General features: G+C 38.9%; 1 protein-coding gene and 1 long non-coding RNA gene across 13 annotated transcripts in view; one reads left to right on the top strand and one right to left on the bottom strand.

Annotated features, from left to right (window-relative positions):
* Positions 1–16,724, bottom strand: part of EYA2 (EYA transcriptional coactivator and phosphatase 2) — a 93,660-nt gene that overhangs the window by 32,856 nt on the left and 44,080 nt on the right. For all 12 annotated transcript variants that reach the window (XM_021417163.1, XM_021417162.1, XM_021417160.1 and 9 more), the window contains 3 exons: positions 16,048–16,164; positions 2,748–2,815; positions 696–873 (listed from right to left, as the gene is read on the bottom strand). In XM_021417163.1, coding sequence (XP_021272838.1) covers positions 696–873; positions 2,748–2,815; positions 16,048–16,164 — 363 coding nt within the window. The remainder of the gene's footprint in view (positions 1–695; positions 874–2,747; positions 2,816–16,047; positions 16,165–16,724) is intronic.
* LOC110408458 lies at positions 8,950–15,791 on the top strand. Its single transcript, XR_002444358.1, has 3 exons — positions 8,950–12,003; positions 12,280–12,366; positions 13,416–15,791. It is a non-coding gene; the product is annotated as an uncharacterized LOC110408458 (long non-coding RNA).

Raw genomic sequence — 16,724 nt, 5'->3', positions numbered from 1 at the left:
AATTATGTGGCGTTCTATATAAATGTTATTGCATGCCAATGAAAACTCTAATAGGGAAGTGATATTTGAAGATTTTACATGAACAGTACATTGGAGGATCATAATCCATCAATAATTCCATAAACCATCTAAGCCTTGAGACTTTAAGAATTAAGTGCTCAAAGAGAGGCCACAAATTCTGAAGACTTTTTACATGGAATTTGCCTTGAACTTTTAACTTAAACAAACAGTTTGTGTTGATTTTTTTAAGAGAAACTTTCTCTTGATGTACTCATTTATGAATGCATATATTATAGGTTGTTAGGACTGAACAGAGACCTTGACAGAGATGTGGGTTACTGAGGAATCTCTGGGGCTTTTTCAGAGCATGGCCACTTGTTTTGAACTTACTTCTACACATATTAACACTATGGATTGATCTGGCTTTTGCATGTAATTATTTCATCTTTCTGTACTAGCTTTAGAGGAGATCAAACCATGCGTACTCATGAAAACAACCCAGGATGGTCTTACAGATACTGTGTTTCCTGATCTCTTCCCAAAACTGTGTCCTGAGCAGAACTGTTACATGCTAGGAAATCTGATTTATCTCTGTAAATATAAGTACTAAAAAAAGCATCCAACAATACGGTTACAGTACTTATGTCTATGGAGGGCTGGCACTGCCAAATTGAAAACAAAAGAAATGCACTTACCAGACAGCGATTCTGTGCTCTGACTGGTGATGTTGTGAGAAGACTCCTGCAGAGAGTAAGTGGAGGTTGGGATGGCTGAAGGGCTGATGCTGTTTGTGGACATGTAGGGAGAGTTGTAGGAGGAGCTGTAATACTGTGAGTACTGGCTTTGAGGAAAGCTTGGGTATGACGAATATTCCTTTGAGGAAAAAAGAAACACGTAACTTCTGTGTATCATTGGTTTTATCTTATAAACAAATGAGTAAGGCACCACACACACAGCAAGGCAATGTTATCTACACATGCAGCAAGTCCTGGCTCAGGAATAATTTTGCTAAAGAACTATGTTTTGTTCACTTATGACATTACATTTATCCTCCTCCCAAATATATTCATACTTTATTAAGATTGGCTGACCTCAACAAGAGGTCAGATATCAGGCAAGTTTTGCTTTTTCTATAGGATTTTATTTAACAGTGCTGACACATTTTCCACTACAGTGCTCAACAATTCTGTGCAGGAATAAAGTAGGCTGCATTTTCCTGTGATCAGCTACATTTTCTGATCAGCTGTTAAAATAGGGTACAAAAAATGAAAAAAAAACCACGAATCTAACAATTGCTTTGCAGAAATGCTCACACATGAGATTGTCTCACTGCCTCTGCAAGAACTAAGTGCCAGAATGATCTTCCCTGTCTGTAGAAAACTGTACTGAAAATACAGGGTGCACGTGAACTTGGAAAGCTGGGGTATCATGACACTCTTTGTCTTGATACTAAGGGTCCCAAACAAATCTGTAACACTCTGCCCATCTGTTCTTCTTTGTGGGAAGCAGGACATGGAAATAGATTAGAAAACTTAATATCTGGATAATTTAAAAAGTTTCATTTGTTTCTTCTGTTCATCATTGCAACTCCTGCTCTTGTTCACTTATTTGCTTTTTCAGGCATAGAACTGTATTCATACTCTGGGGATTGTCCTTCAACAAAAGGTTTCTGTTTCCTTAGAAATGGTAATTAGTATCTCATCTTAAATAAAATTAAATAATAAATTGTATTTAGAAAGACTAAAAGCCCTTTCCTACTTAACTGCTTACATCTTTGTCTGTGACACAGTTATTTCATTAGCTCTCAGTCACCAGGGAGCTCTCAAGAATAGAAATGACTCAAGTTGTTAAAATAAATATTAAGCTGAAAAAGAAATGAGAGAATTCAACTATTTTCTCTTAAAGAATATCACAAAATGATGAAGACAAACCACTTATTTCTCCTTTTTGCAGGTAAGCTCAATTCTTCAATCAAGTACACTTATTTCAGCGTTTATTGACAATGTTTTTAGCCAAAACTGAAGTAATAATGAAATTGCCCACATTAGAAATATGAGACATAACAACCACCTTGTTGACAAGTAATTGAAATTATTATTCCATGGCTAACTAAAAAGTGTTTTCAGGGATAGCATACTCATTTGTTTGGTCCAATCAAGAAAAGTCATCTGTTACTGCAAAAACATCTGTCTTGTGCATATATGTGTGCTGTTTATATATACACACACGCTTCTCAAGGTATCTGAAGCATGAAGCCCATAGACAGGTGTACTCTCAAAGAAGGAAGCACAGAGATGGCTCACATGGCTCAGTATTCAGTGCCTGCCAACACCTCTTTCAATATGTTCCTATTTATTACAGAGCAACAAGATAGCAGAGGACAAGATCCTAAAAGGGAAGTGTTCTGCTCTGGAAAACATATCTGAAAGTTGTAAGATGGCAGAGGAGTGATGAAACTCTCAGCATCACTGTGCAACACCACAGCAAAGACTGCCAAGAGCACTGTGCTCCTGCAAGGACTGCATTCTCTGTATGTGTGTTGATATACACATCTTAAAGCTAAGGAAGAAATCTGGAAGCTCAGCAAATGGCCACACCACTCAAGTAGGCCAAAATGGCATGTGGCAAAACACACAGTAGAAGTTTTCTTACATATATGTAAACACCAGGATAATCTCACTGATCTAGCAGTGTTCTAGTGTTTAAAATAGTTGACAAGGTTGCCAATAATAAATGCTGAGATATACCTGATGCACAGCACTGAATCCAGCAGAATTTGTTAGGCCATTGGCTCCCTGGTAAATCCCTGTTGTGCCTAAGGGAAAGAATATCACACTCATAAAACACAATAGCAATCAGAACAATAGAATATTGTTAAACGGTGAATTTCTAATAACGTACCGAGAAAAAAAACATATCACAAACTATGACTGACATAAGTGTAAAGACTGGGGTCTGCTTACTGAAAGATGTTCAAAGACAACCACTAAATACACTGAAACAAACATTTATGGAGCTGGGAAACAAAGCTGGAGAACAAGAATTCAACCTAAGTTCAAAATTCAGTCAGGTTTCTGGGCCACAGCAGGGGGCAAAAACATTGCTTCATCCTGGGATATTAAGAAAAGGAAGGATGGACGGGCAATTTTTTTTACATAGTTACTTCCCAATGAAGTAGCTGATGTCCAGCCAAGATTACTCAGCTGGGAGAAGCATTACTGCAAGAATTTTATGAGTGGAGAAGTAAAGGTTCAGAAAATATCTATATGGACAGGCCTGCTTTGCCAGATTACTGTGAGCTTCTTATCCACTGGATCTCATTCCCCTGGCATGTCCTAGCCCTGATTTAACTCCACACTAGGCTGTTTTCTATTTTAAAATTTCCCTCTTTGCATGGGTGGAAAACTTCCTTTTGAGATCATCTGGGGTGATGATAATCTATAACAAAAATCTTCTTCTGGTGTTTGCAGCACTGTGCTCCAGAGGACAAACTATTCATGTACAAGAGGCGAAAGCTGGACTACGCTATACTCCATTCTAATGCAAGGTGGTGGATTCCAAAGAGTGTTCAGATCCACTGCTTCCAGTTACCTAAATACAGCAAAAGAGGAACGATTTTGTTGCTGTATGGCCACAACGAACTCTTGTCTAGGCTTCATTTTGTCACTTAGAGGCAACATCAGAATAAGCCCCGATCAGGTACTGAGCCTTTTTTTCTTCTAGGGTTTCTTACCCTAAAAATGATTTTGAGCAGTGCGGTGTTAGCCACATGCATCTCTCCACATCTTTATGTGGCATCCTTTCTCCAAAGATCCACTTGCTTGTTTTTATTTTAAGACACGAGATTAGCTAGGGAATGGACAGCTGAACAAACTCCACTCTGCCAAGTGCAGCTACAAAGCACACACAGTGAGAAATAAATCTCACACCAAAAAAAAACAAGAGGGAAGACTCTGCCTTCCAGAACTAATTTGCTGCCACATGTAACCAAGAATAAGAAAAGAGGGTGCAGGTGACTGCTGGATCCCTAAGGCCTCCTTTGCATGCTGGCTGGGGAGAGCTGAGCCAGTGCAGGTGAGTTCAGGGCATGCCTCCCCCTGGCATTCAACCCTCAGAGGCAGCTCTGGGAGGAAAGCCAACACAGTACCCGATCCTCCTCCTCCGCACAACCCATATGGGGAGAACGCCCAGAGCAGCATCCTGACAACGGCAACACATCCAGCTATTGGCATTTCTCCACCTCCACCCATGCTAGGCTTTGCTTTTCTGTATTTTGTCAAAAAGTGACGAGTACACTGCAGGATGAATATATTCCTGTGGTAGCTACGCATTTCTCGCCACTGTGAAAGCAAGTAATAGAGCCCCAGCGCTTACAGGCAGAAACAACTTTCACAGAACACAAAACAGCTCTTGTACACCAGAGCTCAAAACAATGCAGGGGGGAATTTTTGATCTTCCTAAACTGTCATTTAGAAACAATCCATCATCCTTTATTAAAGCTGTCAAGAGAGGAAAGTTACCTCGAGGGACTCACGCTTTATGTGTAAATTGTGATGAGAACATGTTTATTGCTGTGCTACCTGCACATGATACCACAGCTTCCTGGATTCCAAATGATTAGAGGGAATTATAAAAAGAAGGAGAGACCTGCACTATTGGAATGAACTTACTTTGAGCTTCCAGCAATGCAACACAAGTGTATCTGTGCACACACAGGGGTGTGAGCAGGGAGAAGAGAGTAAAAAACACAGGGATGAGAGGACAGAGATTGACTCATGCTACACAGCTTCCCACAGTACACAGTGACCAGATCATACACAGTGGATTTTTGTGAAATACTTTTGAAAGTGTTTAAGCCTGATATTTTCCCATAACCTTAAGTTCAGCTGGCCTGGGAACACGCTTTAGCAAATCAGGTTTTTCACTTACTCTGTCCCCAGACAGTATCCTCACCAAGCAGGAGTATTCATTGAGTATCACTGGTCTAAACTGAGATCAAACAGTCCTGTTCTCTTTCTACTCCTTCTCCATTGCATTAGGAGAAGGCAACCTCCCCCTCTACCACCCCAGGAATACTCTGAGAGCGGCTAAGCTCAGTATTTCTTTGCAGCTCAGCCCTGTTATAGCAGAATAGGTACAGATAAATAACCTTGAGAAACCAAGAAAACAAAACTAGTAAAAATTCAGTTCTTCCCAGCTGAAAAAGGATGAAAATTTAGGAGGAAAAATCAATTATCTGCAGGGAAATAAATATTCTTGAAAATCCAGGTTCAGAAATATTTTATTTTAACTGCACTCAACACCAACACTTGTGAGGACTAGAGCAGTCTCACAGGGATGATAGCTAAGTCTCTCTTTGACTTTGCAGGCTAGACATTCTGGAGAGGCCATGTTTTCAATGATGAAAAATCCACTCAGATGGAAAGAAAACTAACAAGCACCACGGGCAATGAAGATAAGGATAAAACCTCCTTTTTCAACCAACAAAAGGCAGAGAATGAGGCCTGCCAGTTAGTTTCTGTGAAAAGCCTCACAAAATTGAGCTATTCAGAACATACATATATCAAAACTGGCCCCAAGCATTTGCTTCTTCCTCTCTAAATTGCTGATAAGAAATAAAAATTCCACTAATAAAATGAGTCTGCTGCATGCAATTTCAGTTTTGCATCAGTAAATTTTACACTCAAGAAGCACTGGAAAACTATCAACAAACCTTGCATCCTGGTGTTAGCAATTTATCCCTATTCCCCATTTAGCCATTTTTTAAAGTGCCTTCCCACAGACACACTTCGGCAGCATCTGTTGTGATAGGACAAGGGGAAATGTTTTCAAACTAAAATAGGGGAAGATTTAGATTAGACATAAGGAAGAAGTTTTTTACAATTAGGGTGGTGAGGTACTGGCACAGGCTGCCCTGGTGAACGACCAGGAGACATTTGAGGTCAGACTGGACCAGGCTCTGAGCAACCTGATTGAACTGCAGATGTCCCCCTGTTCACTGCAGAGGAGTTGGACTTGATGATCTTTAAGAGTCCCTTCCAACTCAAATGATTCTATGATAATAGCACTTGTAATGGTCAGAGATACGCTGGAATGGCATTAGAAAAGTTATTTGCAGCGGGGCACTTCTATGAAGCCACTGGGTAAGGAATGTAATAAATGCCTCAGCCCGTCCCATTTCTGTATGGTACTTTCCATTTTCACAGGACTTCTACTTTCATATATATTGGCATTATATAGATATATATACGGCATATATATTGGTATATATTTTCCTGACCTCTGAAGACAGCACACTTTCTCAAACTGTAGATTTTACACTTGCATTGCTATAGATGTGCAAGCAAGCAACTTGTTTTTATCTATCTTGGTAGCTCAGTATCAAGTAATTGAATTCAAATTCCTTCTTGCAAATCAGAAACAAGCCTACAATCTCTCCTTTTGGATCTTCTCCATATGGAATATGGTTCACATCTGTGTTCAATCAAACCAGTTGCTAAATGTCACAATGCCCTCATTCACAGGTAGCTTAAAGAACATTTAGCTGGTAATAAAACAATCTGGATTCTGGAGGAGAATAGCTCTTCAGATGTATGGCACTGAAAACGTTCCCTTTAAAGTATGGGTATCACAAACACACTTGCATGAAAAGACACCACATAAAAGCCATGCATATGCTGTACACATTCGGTGCCATGGCTTCTCCTTGATAAGTAGATGTGGCCCTTCTCTATATGAGTGTCCAAGGGCAATATTTATAGAGAAACTCTTTGTGAGCTGATTGATGTTATATATTCATACACATGGATTTCATTTGCTATGTCTCCCTCCTTTCCATTTTAATTCAAGTATTTTAAAATCCATAACATGGTCAAGGATAATTCAATGATGTGCGCATTGCTCCTGCAACAATTTTCACACCAGCTTCTCCTACTCAGTCTCTCCCTTTTACTCTTTTCATCACTGCAATTACAAGAAGCATTTCTTTTTCGCCCCTCTTTCACACAAGGGCATGTTAAGAAAATAAGAGAATATTCACAGCTATTTTTAGTATCTTCAGAACTAGAGTTCTTGCATTGCTAAAAAAAAGTTTTATTTCAGCTTATGAATACACAGTACAATGTAAGAATATTGGTGTCTTAGGGTGTTGTGATTACAGAGATAGAATGGACCTGTGGTACAGTTCAGATCAATACCACAGCAAACTTGGAAAATTAGGTTTGTGTTCTTGCATTACACAGGTCAGAAGGCCCTGTCATCAGAAGGGTGAAAGAGAACAACAAAGTTTAGATTGAAGTGCTTACTCTGACTTCTAGATTTGCGGACACAGTGGTTTAAGGGAGTTCTCTCAAAGGATTATTTGATTATGGAAAACTAATAAAATGAATGCTTACGGGGTTCAGTTGATTTGCATGATACTTCACAAGCCCACCTATAATTGCTTGTATATTCTTTGGTTAGCAAGCTGTTTTCCTACAGGAAACAACGTTGACTACAAATGATACAAGGAAAGGCCTTAGTCTAACTCCCAGAGGAGCATGCATTACTCTACACTACGAAACACATCTGGATGAAGATTTGCATGGTCATTCAAAAAGGTTCTTTGCAGTACTTTAACTCTTTTGACAAGCTAATGTTTCCTGCAGTAAATATTGCATTCTCCAAGCTGCTACTTTTTTAGCCAGAGGTTAAGCACTCCTCAAAATTACCTCCCACCAGCTATACTCCAGTGCCTTGTAATGTTCCAAATCCAACAACATCTGCCCACATTTATTGGGCAAGAAAGCTCATAAAATGTTGCATGGCTGTCAGCTGTGGAGGTATTTCAAGACTATCTGACCTGTTAAAGGAGAATAAAAACTCAACCCACATGTACTTTGCAGCACACTGTTCAACTGTTTGCCATTAGGCATAATGAACCAAAAGCAGTCTTGTATTTCTGCCTGAAACGGCTCAGACAGTATAGGGAAGAGCACGCTATATTAACCTAGATGAAAGCATGGTTCTACCACGTTATAGCACTTGACAACAGCAGTGTCTATTAAAGGATATTGCTCCCAGAAGCATACAAACACCTTCTGCAGATATTACCCCCTGACATGCAACCCATTTAAAATATGTCCATTCGTCTCCCACCACAATCCCATTCACTCCTGCTAGGCTGACCAGGTGTTCACGGGCACTTTGAACGATGATACAAAACATATTTCACAGTGCAGTTTTTCGGAGTCAAAGCTCTTTCCCCGCTGCCTGCTTCTGGGAGTATTCAACAAACAGAGCCTCAAAGAGCTTTAACAAGTGATAACCAGGCCAGTTGTATAAGCCTGGCTTTTACCATGCTTTTGAGCCTGGTCACCTGTTGAGCTCAATCTAGCTCAACAACGGTGTTGAAAGTGCTGGGATGGCTTATACTCACTCTCTGGAATTGAGGCCTGGGAAAGCAACTCAATTTTATTATTCTTTTTGAGAAAGTGTTCCCTTCAACCACTCTAATCAAATGATGATGCAGCTACAGAAGGAAATCACATTGGATTGTCCTCAAAAGCAAATCACAGGGAAACATTTTGGGCTAAAAAAGTGAACATCCTTGAAACAATCATGTAGATTGCTTCTGTAAAATCTCAAAACAAAATGAAACAAAACCCAAGAAAACTGACTACCCAGGGGACTCCAGAGCCACCAAAAATTAAAGCTTCCTCCTGATGCAGTCAGATCCAGGGCATGACACTGCTTCAGACCCACTGACAAATAAATGGGCAAGATGAAAAAGGAAAAGGGAAAGTCCTACATGTCACAGTACTGTAGGACAGAAGTTTCAGTATTTGAACCCTGCCAATATAAATAGAAAGTGCATCCAAACTGCATATTAAAAAAAAAAAACACAAAAACATGCAGGAGGGTTATCTGATGCCAGCACAGCAGCTAAGAAACTCCTAATTTGCAAAGCCTGTGCTAACTGAAGCAGTCAGACTTATTTGTCCACAAACATCATCATGGTCTTTGATCTTATGACTGCATTCTATTTTTTCCTCCAGAGCATTACCTTACACAGTGTTTGGAAATGAGATACAACAAAAAGCAGTACAATTGCCTCACAGGTACCATGAATCACCTTTCCTAACTTTCAAGCGTTTGACTATGCAAGTATGATGTTTCTTGATATAAATTTTCATATGTACTTTTATATTAGCTCTTCTATTGCCTTCTAGATATTTTCAAGAAAACATTATTAGGTATACCAAATCAATTATTCAGTGAAGCTTCTATAACATTTTAGCATATTCTGTGCCAACTGCACCATAAATGAATAATGAAGGCCAAGTTCATAATTTCCCAAGCTGTTACCATCTTACAAATTTTCTTTTAACCTAGAAAAATGAACAAAATACAATCCATAAACAGAAGTCTTCACAACATCCAAACATTTCTGTAATGTGTCTGCTTTCTATGCTGACTTTCCATCTATATGAAAGAGAATAATAGAATTTTAAAATTATAGAATTATTTTAAATTTGAAATGTTCACTGTAAGTATATGCCTCTAAGTTGTGAAGAACGTTCTCTTTTTCTCATCTGCTATTATCCATATAGTTCTATCACTCGCGATGTCAAACTGTGATTTAAAATCTCTTTATAGCAAAGATGTATTGTTTCCTTTAAAATACATGCATCCATTTAGTCTATTAATGAGGTCTCAACAGAAATCTTAGCATAGTCTCATGTACAGGTCATTTCAGTGTAATGTTTGGCTATTATGTTATTAACAATTTTTCCAATCTGCTCAAATGAAATCATTAACCATTAACCATTCTGAGTATTTGAAATGACCTTCACAAATGTTGCCAAAATATTTAAAAAAAAAAAAGGTTAGAAAAACATCATTCACTCCTTTCTTCTCTATTGATTCCCACTTCCTCATCATCACAAGCTGTACTTTCTTCATCCAGTCCCATCACTACTCTCCCCTACCTTAGTCATTCCTCTCCTAACATACAAACAGAACCCTCAGACTTCCCTCCCACACTGCTCTTCACATTGAGGAAAAAGTTATTCCTAAATATTTTCAAAGCTAGTATTTCAAAATACTCATTTTCTGTTATTCCTCCAAAACTCCCATGGCGCATCCCCTTTCCAAGTCCCTCCTTACTTAATGATTTATGAATATATTTTAATACTAATGACAATAATGTTTCTGAATAGAATCACCAAAAAAGCAGGAAATAGGAAAAGCTAAAGCAGGATTCTCTCCTTGGATAGCAGTAGCAAAGATCCTTGCAGCTTACAGTGCATCACTGTCAACACCTTTGCTTCTCCCTATGAGCTCCCTCTCCTGTAAAATAGCTGCTTTTAAAACAAAGTAAATGTAGCGTGGTCAGCCTCTCGTGTTTAGAAATCTTTGAAAGGGTGACTGTGCTGTTATTCTGGGAAAACTTGTATTTACACTGTAAAAAGTGAGGTCTGACCTCTCCTGAAGAGAGGCCTCTCCCTGCTGAACTCACCATGGAGTGGAGGACAGCTTTGCTGCCACAGTTTTAGACTGCAACTAATGCAAACCATCTGTGAAGCAGAAGCTTTTGAAAGAGGCCACTCATTTTCTACTGAGGTTTTAATTTTATGAACCTAAGGCATCTGAGTTACAGTTCGCTGAGAACATTCTCTCCCTGGCCTTTATTTTCTGTGACTTCAGATGGATTCACTATCTGCGTAACAAAGCGTGGCCCACATTTCTGAAGTGTAAATTGAAATTTGCCCTTCTCATACATTTCATCACCAAATACTTAAAGAATCAGGCTTAAAATAAAACATGTCACTTCCTTTGCAAAATTCATGCACATAGAGCTAACTATTCATGCCAAATAGATATTTATGGGCTCATATAAAAAATGTAACAGACAAACTGGCACACAATTGCAAGAAATTCAGGCACCTCTTTGAAAACATTATCCAGATACTAACAAGAGCCAAAATGTTTTGAGCATAATGGAACATTTCAATCAATTAAATAGTCAGATTTTACTTTGTCTCAAGCATAAGCAATTCATTCCACAAACATAAGCAACACATATATTTAGCCCATTTCAAATCAGTACTGCACAAAGATATGACACTTTCTATTCATTCATTATTTGACAGCTGATCAGAAAGGACTCTACAAAGAAAACAAATGCTCAGCAGTAGCAAAGAATTTCACTGCGTAGGTCCTTGGCCCCAAATTTATGTCTGCACTGAACTCAATACTGCTTTGCAATTCCTTGGCAAAGGAAAGTTATCTCAGTTACGTAACTGAATTTTCCTTTGTAATGTAAAAAGTATTTTGTGGGTAGATGAATTTGGCTATTAAAAAAATGGTCAAATCTTTTCCTGCCCAACAACAGTATCTGCATAGTTTTAACTGTTGTGCAATTTCATAGTTTCATTCCAGCTGTCATTTTAGCAATAATAACTGAAGAGCAAGGCATTGTCTAGGAATTAATGACAAGCTGAGAAGAGATGGCCTGATGTGCAATAAGGGGGTAACACAAGCTCATGTGACTGCAGGAAATGTGCTATAAGCTGGCTGCCATTGCTCTCTACATAGCTTATGGTTTTCTATGTTAGCTAATGCGCCAGCACAGTTTTCTCTTAGTATTTCCAATAGTTGATTAAATGATAAGTTTATTACATTCCACAGATTTCCTTACACATTTGATAACGCACTTGCTCCTACACAGGATCAGATTCCATTCTGTTACACTAACGTGAAGTCCAAAATACGTTCCAAGTGAACAGAAGGTCATCAGTGCTAACATTTGCAGGACTATAACTCTAGTTTTCTCTTCACTCACAACACAAGGGACAGGAAAATCAACACATCAGAAGAGCAGCAGCATGGAGGGGGGTGATGGATGATACTCGTTACCAGCAAGACTGGATGAAGCACTTACTGCCTGAACAAGTAACTGTTCGCAGTATCAAGAATCTCCTCCAGTAACCAGGCATAAATGAAGAAGTGTTATAAAACTAGGTAAGGTCGTATGTAAAATGCACAGGAAACTATGACCTGATGTCTGGAGAGCAGACGTATAAAAAATATCTCTGAGGGTTGTTGTAAAAAAACTCAACAACAACAACAAAAACACCCCAAAAGAAAATAAACAAGCCTTTCCCTCCCAGACCAACATATTTTAATTGAAACATTTGCTTCATGCTCTAACTGGCTATTTGGATGGATGAAATTTTTTATAATTATTAATTATTGTGAAATGTGGATGATTTTACTAATGTTAATGATCTCTAATAGGCATGGTATCGCAGACGAAGAGAAACACACCAGAGATTCAACCCGAAAGCGCTAGGGTTGAAAGACCACCTACTCTCCTTCTTTGAGGTATGGAATCATTTGGGTAAGACTATGCTTGGCAGAATACAAGTATAATTGTTTGCCCTACTGCAACTCAAGTCTGCACTGTTACAATTAGTGCAGAGAAGCCAGAAAACGGAGTGGCTTCATGTCATTACCTTCTGAAGATCCTCCCCCAACAAGAAACAGTTTCCTCAATTGCCAGTTTAGATGGTAAGCTCCGTGGGGCAGAGGTTGAATGCAACCTTTGTGTCTTGTATTCTATTTTTATTACTGAATAATAATTTTACCAAAACCCTGAACAACTCACTCAACTGCTAAATTGTAAGAACACTTAAATGTTGAAAAATATATGTTAAGAAGCAAATATATTTCTGATACGTAGACTATGGTGTTCTTTGGGGAGTCAGTACTGCAGCTGCATACTTGGATAAGGATCCATTCGGAAACAGCACAGACCTGACGCGGCTTTTTTCCCCCCACAGTATTACAAATTTTTTACTTCAAAGACAGAAAAATCTAATGCAAGCTGTTACCTTTTCTTCTGATTCAGAGCTCTAAAAATGAGTGGCCTCCCTGAACTGGTCACATGCCTATTTCAGATACCATAGCTTCATTACGACAAATTAATTTTATAAATACAATAATGACCTGAGTCAACACAGCATACCGCACTGATTAAAAACAAGAGAATAAAGTCAGTCCTTCAGAGTAAGTAATACTACATTTCAGTCTATTTGAATGTTACTCAGTCTGCCAAAATACTATCACATCACTGTGTTACATGGAAATTAAAATCGTTACTTCAATCTATAGTACCTTTTCTATTATAGTTTCATGTCATTTCTGGCAGATATGGAACTTGCCAACCTCATCTTTTATATTATATATGTGTGTGACATACTGCATTAGCTATTTGGCTTATAAGTCCTTCCACATTTAATTTATTTTCATGCTAGGAAAGCATGAAAATAGATTTCCCCTTCTGGCTGTCTGTAAAATAGTTTTGCTTTTTTTTTTTTTTCTTTACCACTTAGTAACTGAAAGAATGTTTTATCCTCATTATTGCTTTTCAGTGGATTCTGTTCTTGCTCAAGATCCAGGATACAGTTGGTAACTGCAGTTAAAAATGAAAAGCTGAACACTACCCCACTGCATCTGCATCATCTGTGTTTGTGGAGAAAATCAACAGACTTGAGGAAATCTGGCTTCAGAAGTGCCAAAAGAGCCATCAGGGAGGTGAGGCTTCAACCTAACACACATCCCAGCCAGAGCTTGTGTTGGTTCCAAAGAAACATGAGAGCAAACCAAACAGCTCCAACTACCTGGGCACGTACTGAAGGAGAACTTTTGTCCTAGAGCCTTATGAGACAAAATATTTGTCATCCAAAAGGTCATTATTTCTTGGTGATTGGCATAACACACCTATTTCCTGGCCATGTAGTTCATAAGCAAGGGGACTGTGAGGATTTGCAGTCTGCACAAGCTGCTCCAGATTCATGGCCTGACCACCCACGCCTGCCTGCAGACAACTTCACTATGTTGCTCTGGGAGCTGATGATGTTCAATAGAAGCCAACAGCAGTCAAAAGTTATTTCACTTAGGCACTTGAGGTATTACCAACATACAATATTCGCAGAGCTAGCTTGGAAAAAAGCATTTTTTCCCTCACACTTTAAAATGCAAAACTAAGCAGCAGACACTCCTGGAGATGTCCTTCCTTGCTAATGCATTGCACTTCTCAGACTCTTCAAGATCTCTCCTCTATTTTGACATGATGTAATAAATATTTTATCCTTGAAGTGAGGGTAAAGAGCTTGACTCTTAAAGCCTGTCCCCTGAAATTCGATTTTATAAAAGTATTTAAATAAAAAATTGCACCTTCAGCTGTTTAATCCCATCAGCCAGAGTCTCTGCCTGGGGTCACAAACGGGGTGACCAACAGGGCTGATGTGAACTTGGCAAAAGTCCCAATGGTCCTGGAGCTTGGGTGGCATGGAGAGTTGCTCGATTGGATTAAGGAGATGGAACAATTGCCTCCCTGCCCCCAGGTGCTGCAGCGTGGGAAAGCACGGAGTGCACATTCCTCAGTAGCACTCAGCACAGGAAGGCTCCCAGCTTCTCACTCAATCCTTTCACCAGCACTCAACAAGGTAAATAAACTGCATGGTCAGGGAGCTTCAGACTGTTCCCTTCATGAGCAAGAAGGGTAGAAATATTTGTTTACAACAGGAAGAAACATTTACTTCTCCTTTTGCCTTTGAGTAAGCACCTGCCAGTTGCAGAAACAGTTTTCCTTTGTTTTCTTTTTGTGTTGACGACTTAGTGATCTGGCTGAAGTAATCTGCCTAGCATAAAAATCTGAATGAAAAGAAGCAAATTTATCTAAATCCATAGCATCACCCTAGAAGACATTATCTGAAAGCACCTTGGGCACATTCATGCTCGTACACTCATGCATAAAGTTTTTTTCAGCCAGTTTTGGTACAACGTTCTCAATTGTCAGTATTCTTTACAAGTGTAACATTTTCAAGTGCTGATGAAACAAAACTTGTTTGTCTAAACCTCTTAATTGAACAAAGGGGCCATCTTAAAAACTTCAGTCCCAAATGAGTCAAGAGTTTGCCTTCCCAAACAGCTCAGATTCTTCTAAGCTAACACAAAGCACATGTGGGAGCTGCATTCTGGGAAAACAAAAAGCAACAGAAACCTAGACGAGAATACAGAAATGCAATTCCATGTGAAAAATGGGTTAAAAGGAATCACAAGTAAACTTTCAACATTTTAATTTACTTCCCACTTTTCTGTATTTCAGCTTTAAATCCTTTCGTGACTTTCCTGGTGATGGCACATCAACAATGAGTCAGTGATGGAATCTGGTGTTTGTACAGCTTCTGAAATGGAATGACTAAAAATAACTTTAAGTTTTACTTTTAGGAATAAAGTGTATTTTGACCTTCTTGGATATACAACAAAACAAAGTGTTACAGAGCTCCAAGCAGAAGGCTGTGTCATTGAAGACATAAGCAAATCCAATTCACTATTATAAAATCGGTTAATATTTTGACAATAATAAAGCAGTTATTCTAAACTTATTCTTTACTCAGGAACCTTAGGGAAAAAAACAGCTGCTTTCAGCCCTGCTTTTCAGAACCTCACTTCACCTGGTAGCCTGCAGTTGTTCAATGGTACCGGTACTTCATGAGTTAAAACAGGTAGATGTATCAAACACAACAGTTTCTGCAGAAAGGCAAAGCTTGTATTGGTCATACACAAAGTTTTGCTAGGGTACCTCAGTGCTAAATCCAGTACTTTTGCCAGAAATTAATTCCTTACGTTAGGAAATACTATTTTTCTGAAAGAGCGGTCAGGCGCTGGCACAGGCTGCCCAGGGAGGTGGTGGAGTCACCGTCCCTGGAGGTGCTCAAGAAACGTGCAGACGTTGTATTGAGAGACATGGTTTAGTGGGGTCATACTGGTGGTAGGTGGATGGTTGGACTGGGTGATCTTGTAGGTCTTTTCCAACCTTGCTGATTCTATGATTCTATTCCTTGATAAGCACAACAGACCTCCAAAATCTTACTTTCTCCCCTACCCTGTCTACTACTAATCTTTTTACTGTAATTGCAAAAGAACAGCTGATCTAATGAGGGGTATGTTATTCTGACTTATCATAATACATCCCACAAAGCAACAAGCTGTACTTACCATGCATCTGGTAGGTATATGGTGCTTGTCCAGCAGTCGGGGTACTGAAACTGGATCCATAACTAAGAAACCCACTCTGTCCTGGGGAATGGCTCAGGCTGTCCTCTGTTTTGATGCCTTTGGAGCATATTGCAGGAACCAAGAGCAGGATGTGTATTTTGTCACGTAAAATTATAAAAAAGAAAGATTAGGAATTCACAATATTTCAGCTAGATTTTAACCTATGCTTTACAATTTTTTTAAAATTATCCTCATTACTCAAAGAGATCTCAAGTAATACAAGTCAAGTGCATTCACCACAGATAGTATTTGAGTCAGCCACATTCTGTATCCACACCTGAATGAACTTCTGCTAAAATAGAGAAGCAAACACAAATAACATTGTTTTCAAAAACAATTCATGGAAAAACAGTTTTGTTTTGGTGTTAAACAAACTCATCGACTCAAGACCTTTCTGGACAGTTACTGGGTGCAAGCAATGATTAACAAAGCAACAGGACCTGCAGCAAATGAACCTTAAGACTTCTGTTCTCAGTAGACGTATCTTTTGCTTCTGTTATATTTTCAGATTTGGTAATAAAGTATTTATTAGCAGGTCGTACAGGACAGTTATCATTTATTCACTTAGATATAACATACAGCTCAGGAACAGTAAATGTAAGTCCTGAAGCCACAAA

This window comes from Numida meleagris, chromosome 19 (assembly GCF_002078875.1).
Source record: "Numida meleagris isolate 19003 breed g44 Domestic line chromosome 19, NumMel1.0, whole genome shotgun sequence".
NCBI lineage: Eukaryota > Metazoa > Chordata > Aves > Galliformes > Numididae > Numida > Numida meleagris.
The sequence above is the reverse complement of the archived record's forward strand: the minus strand, read 5'-3'. Positions and strand labels throughout refer to the sequence as shown.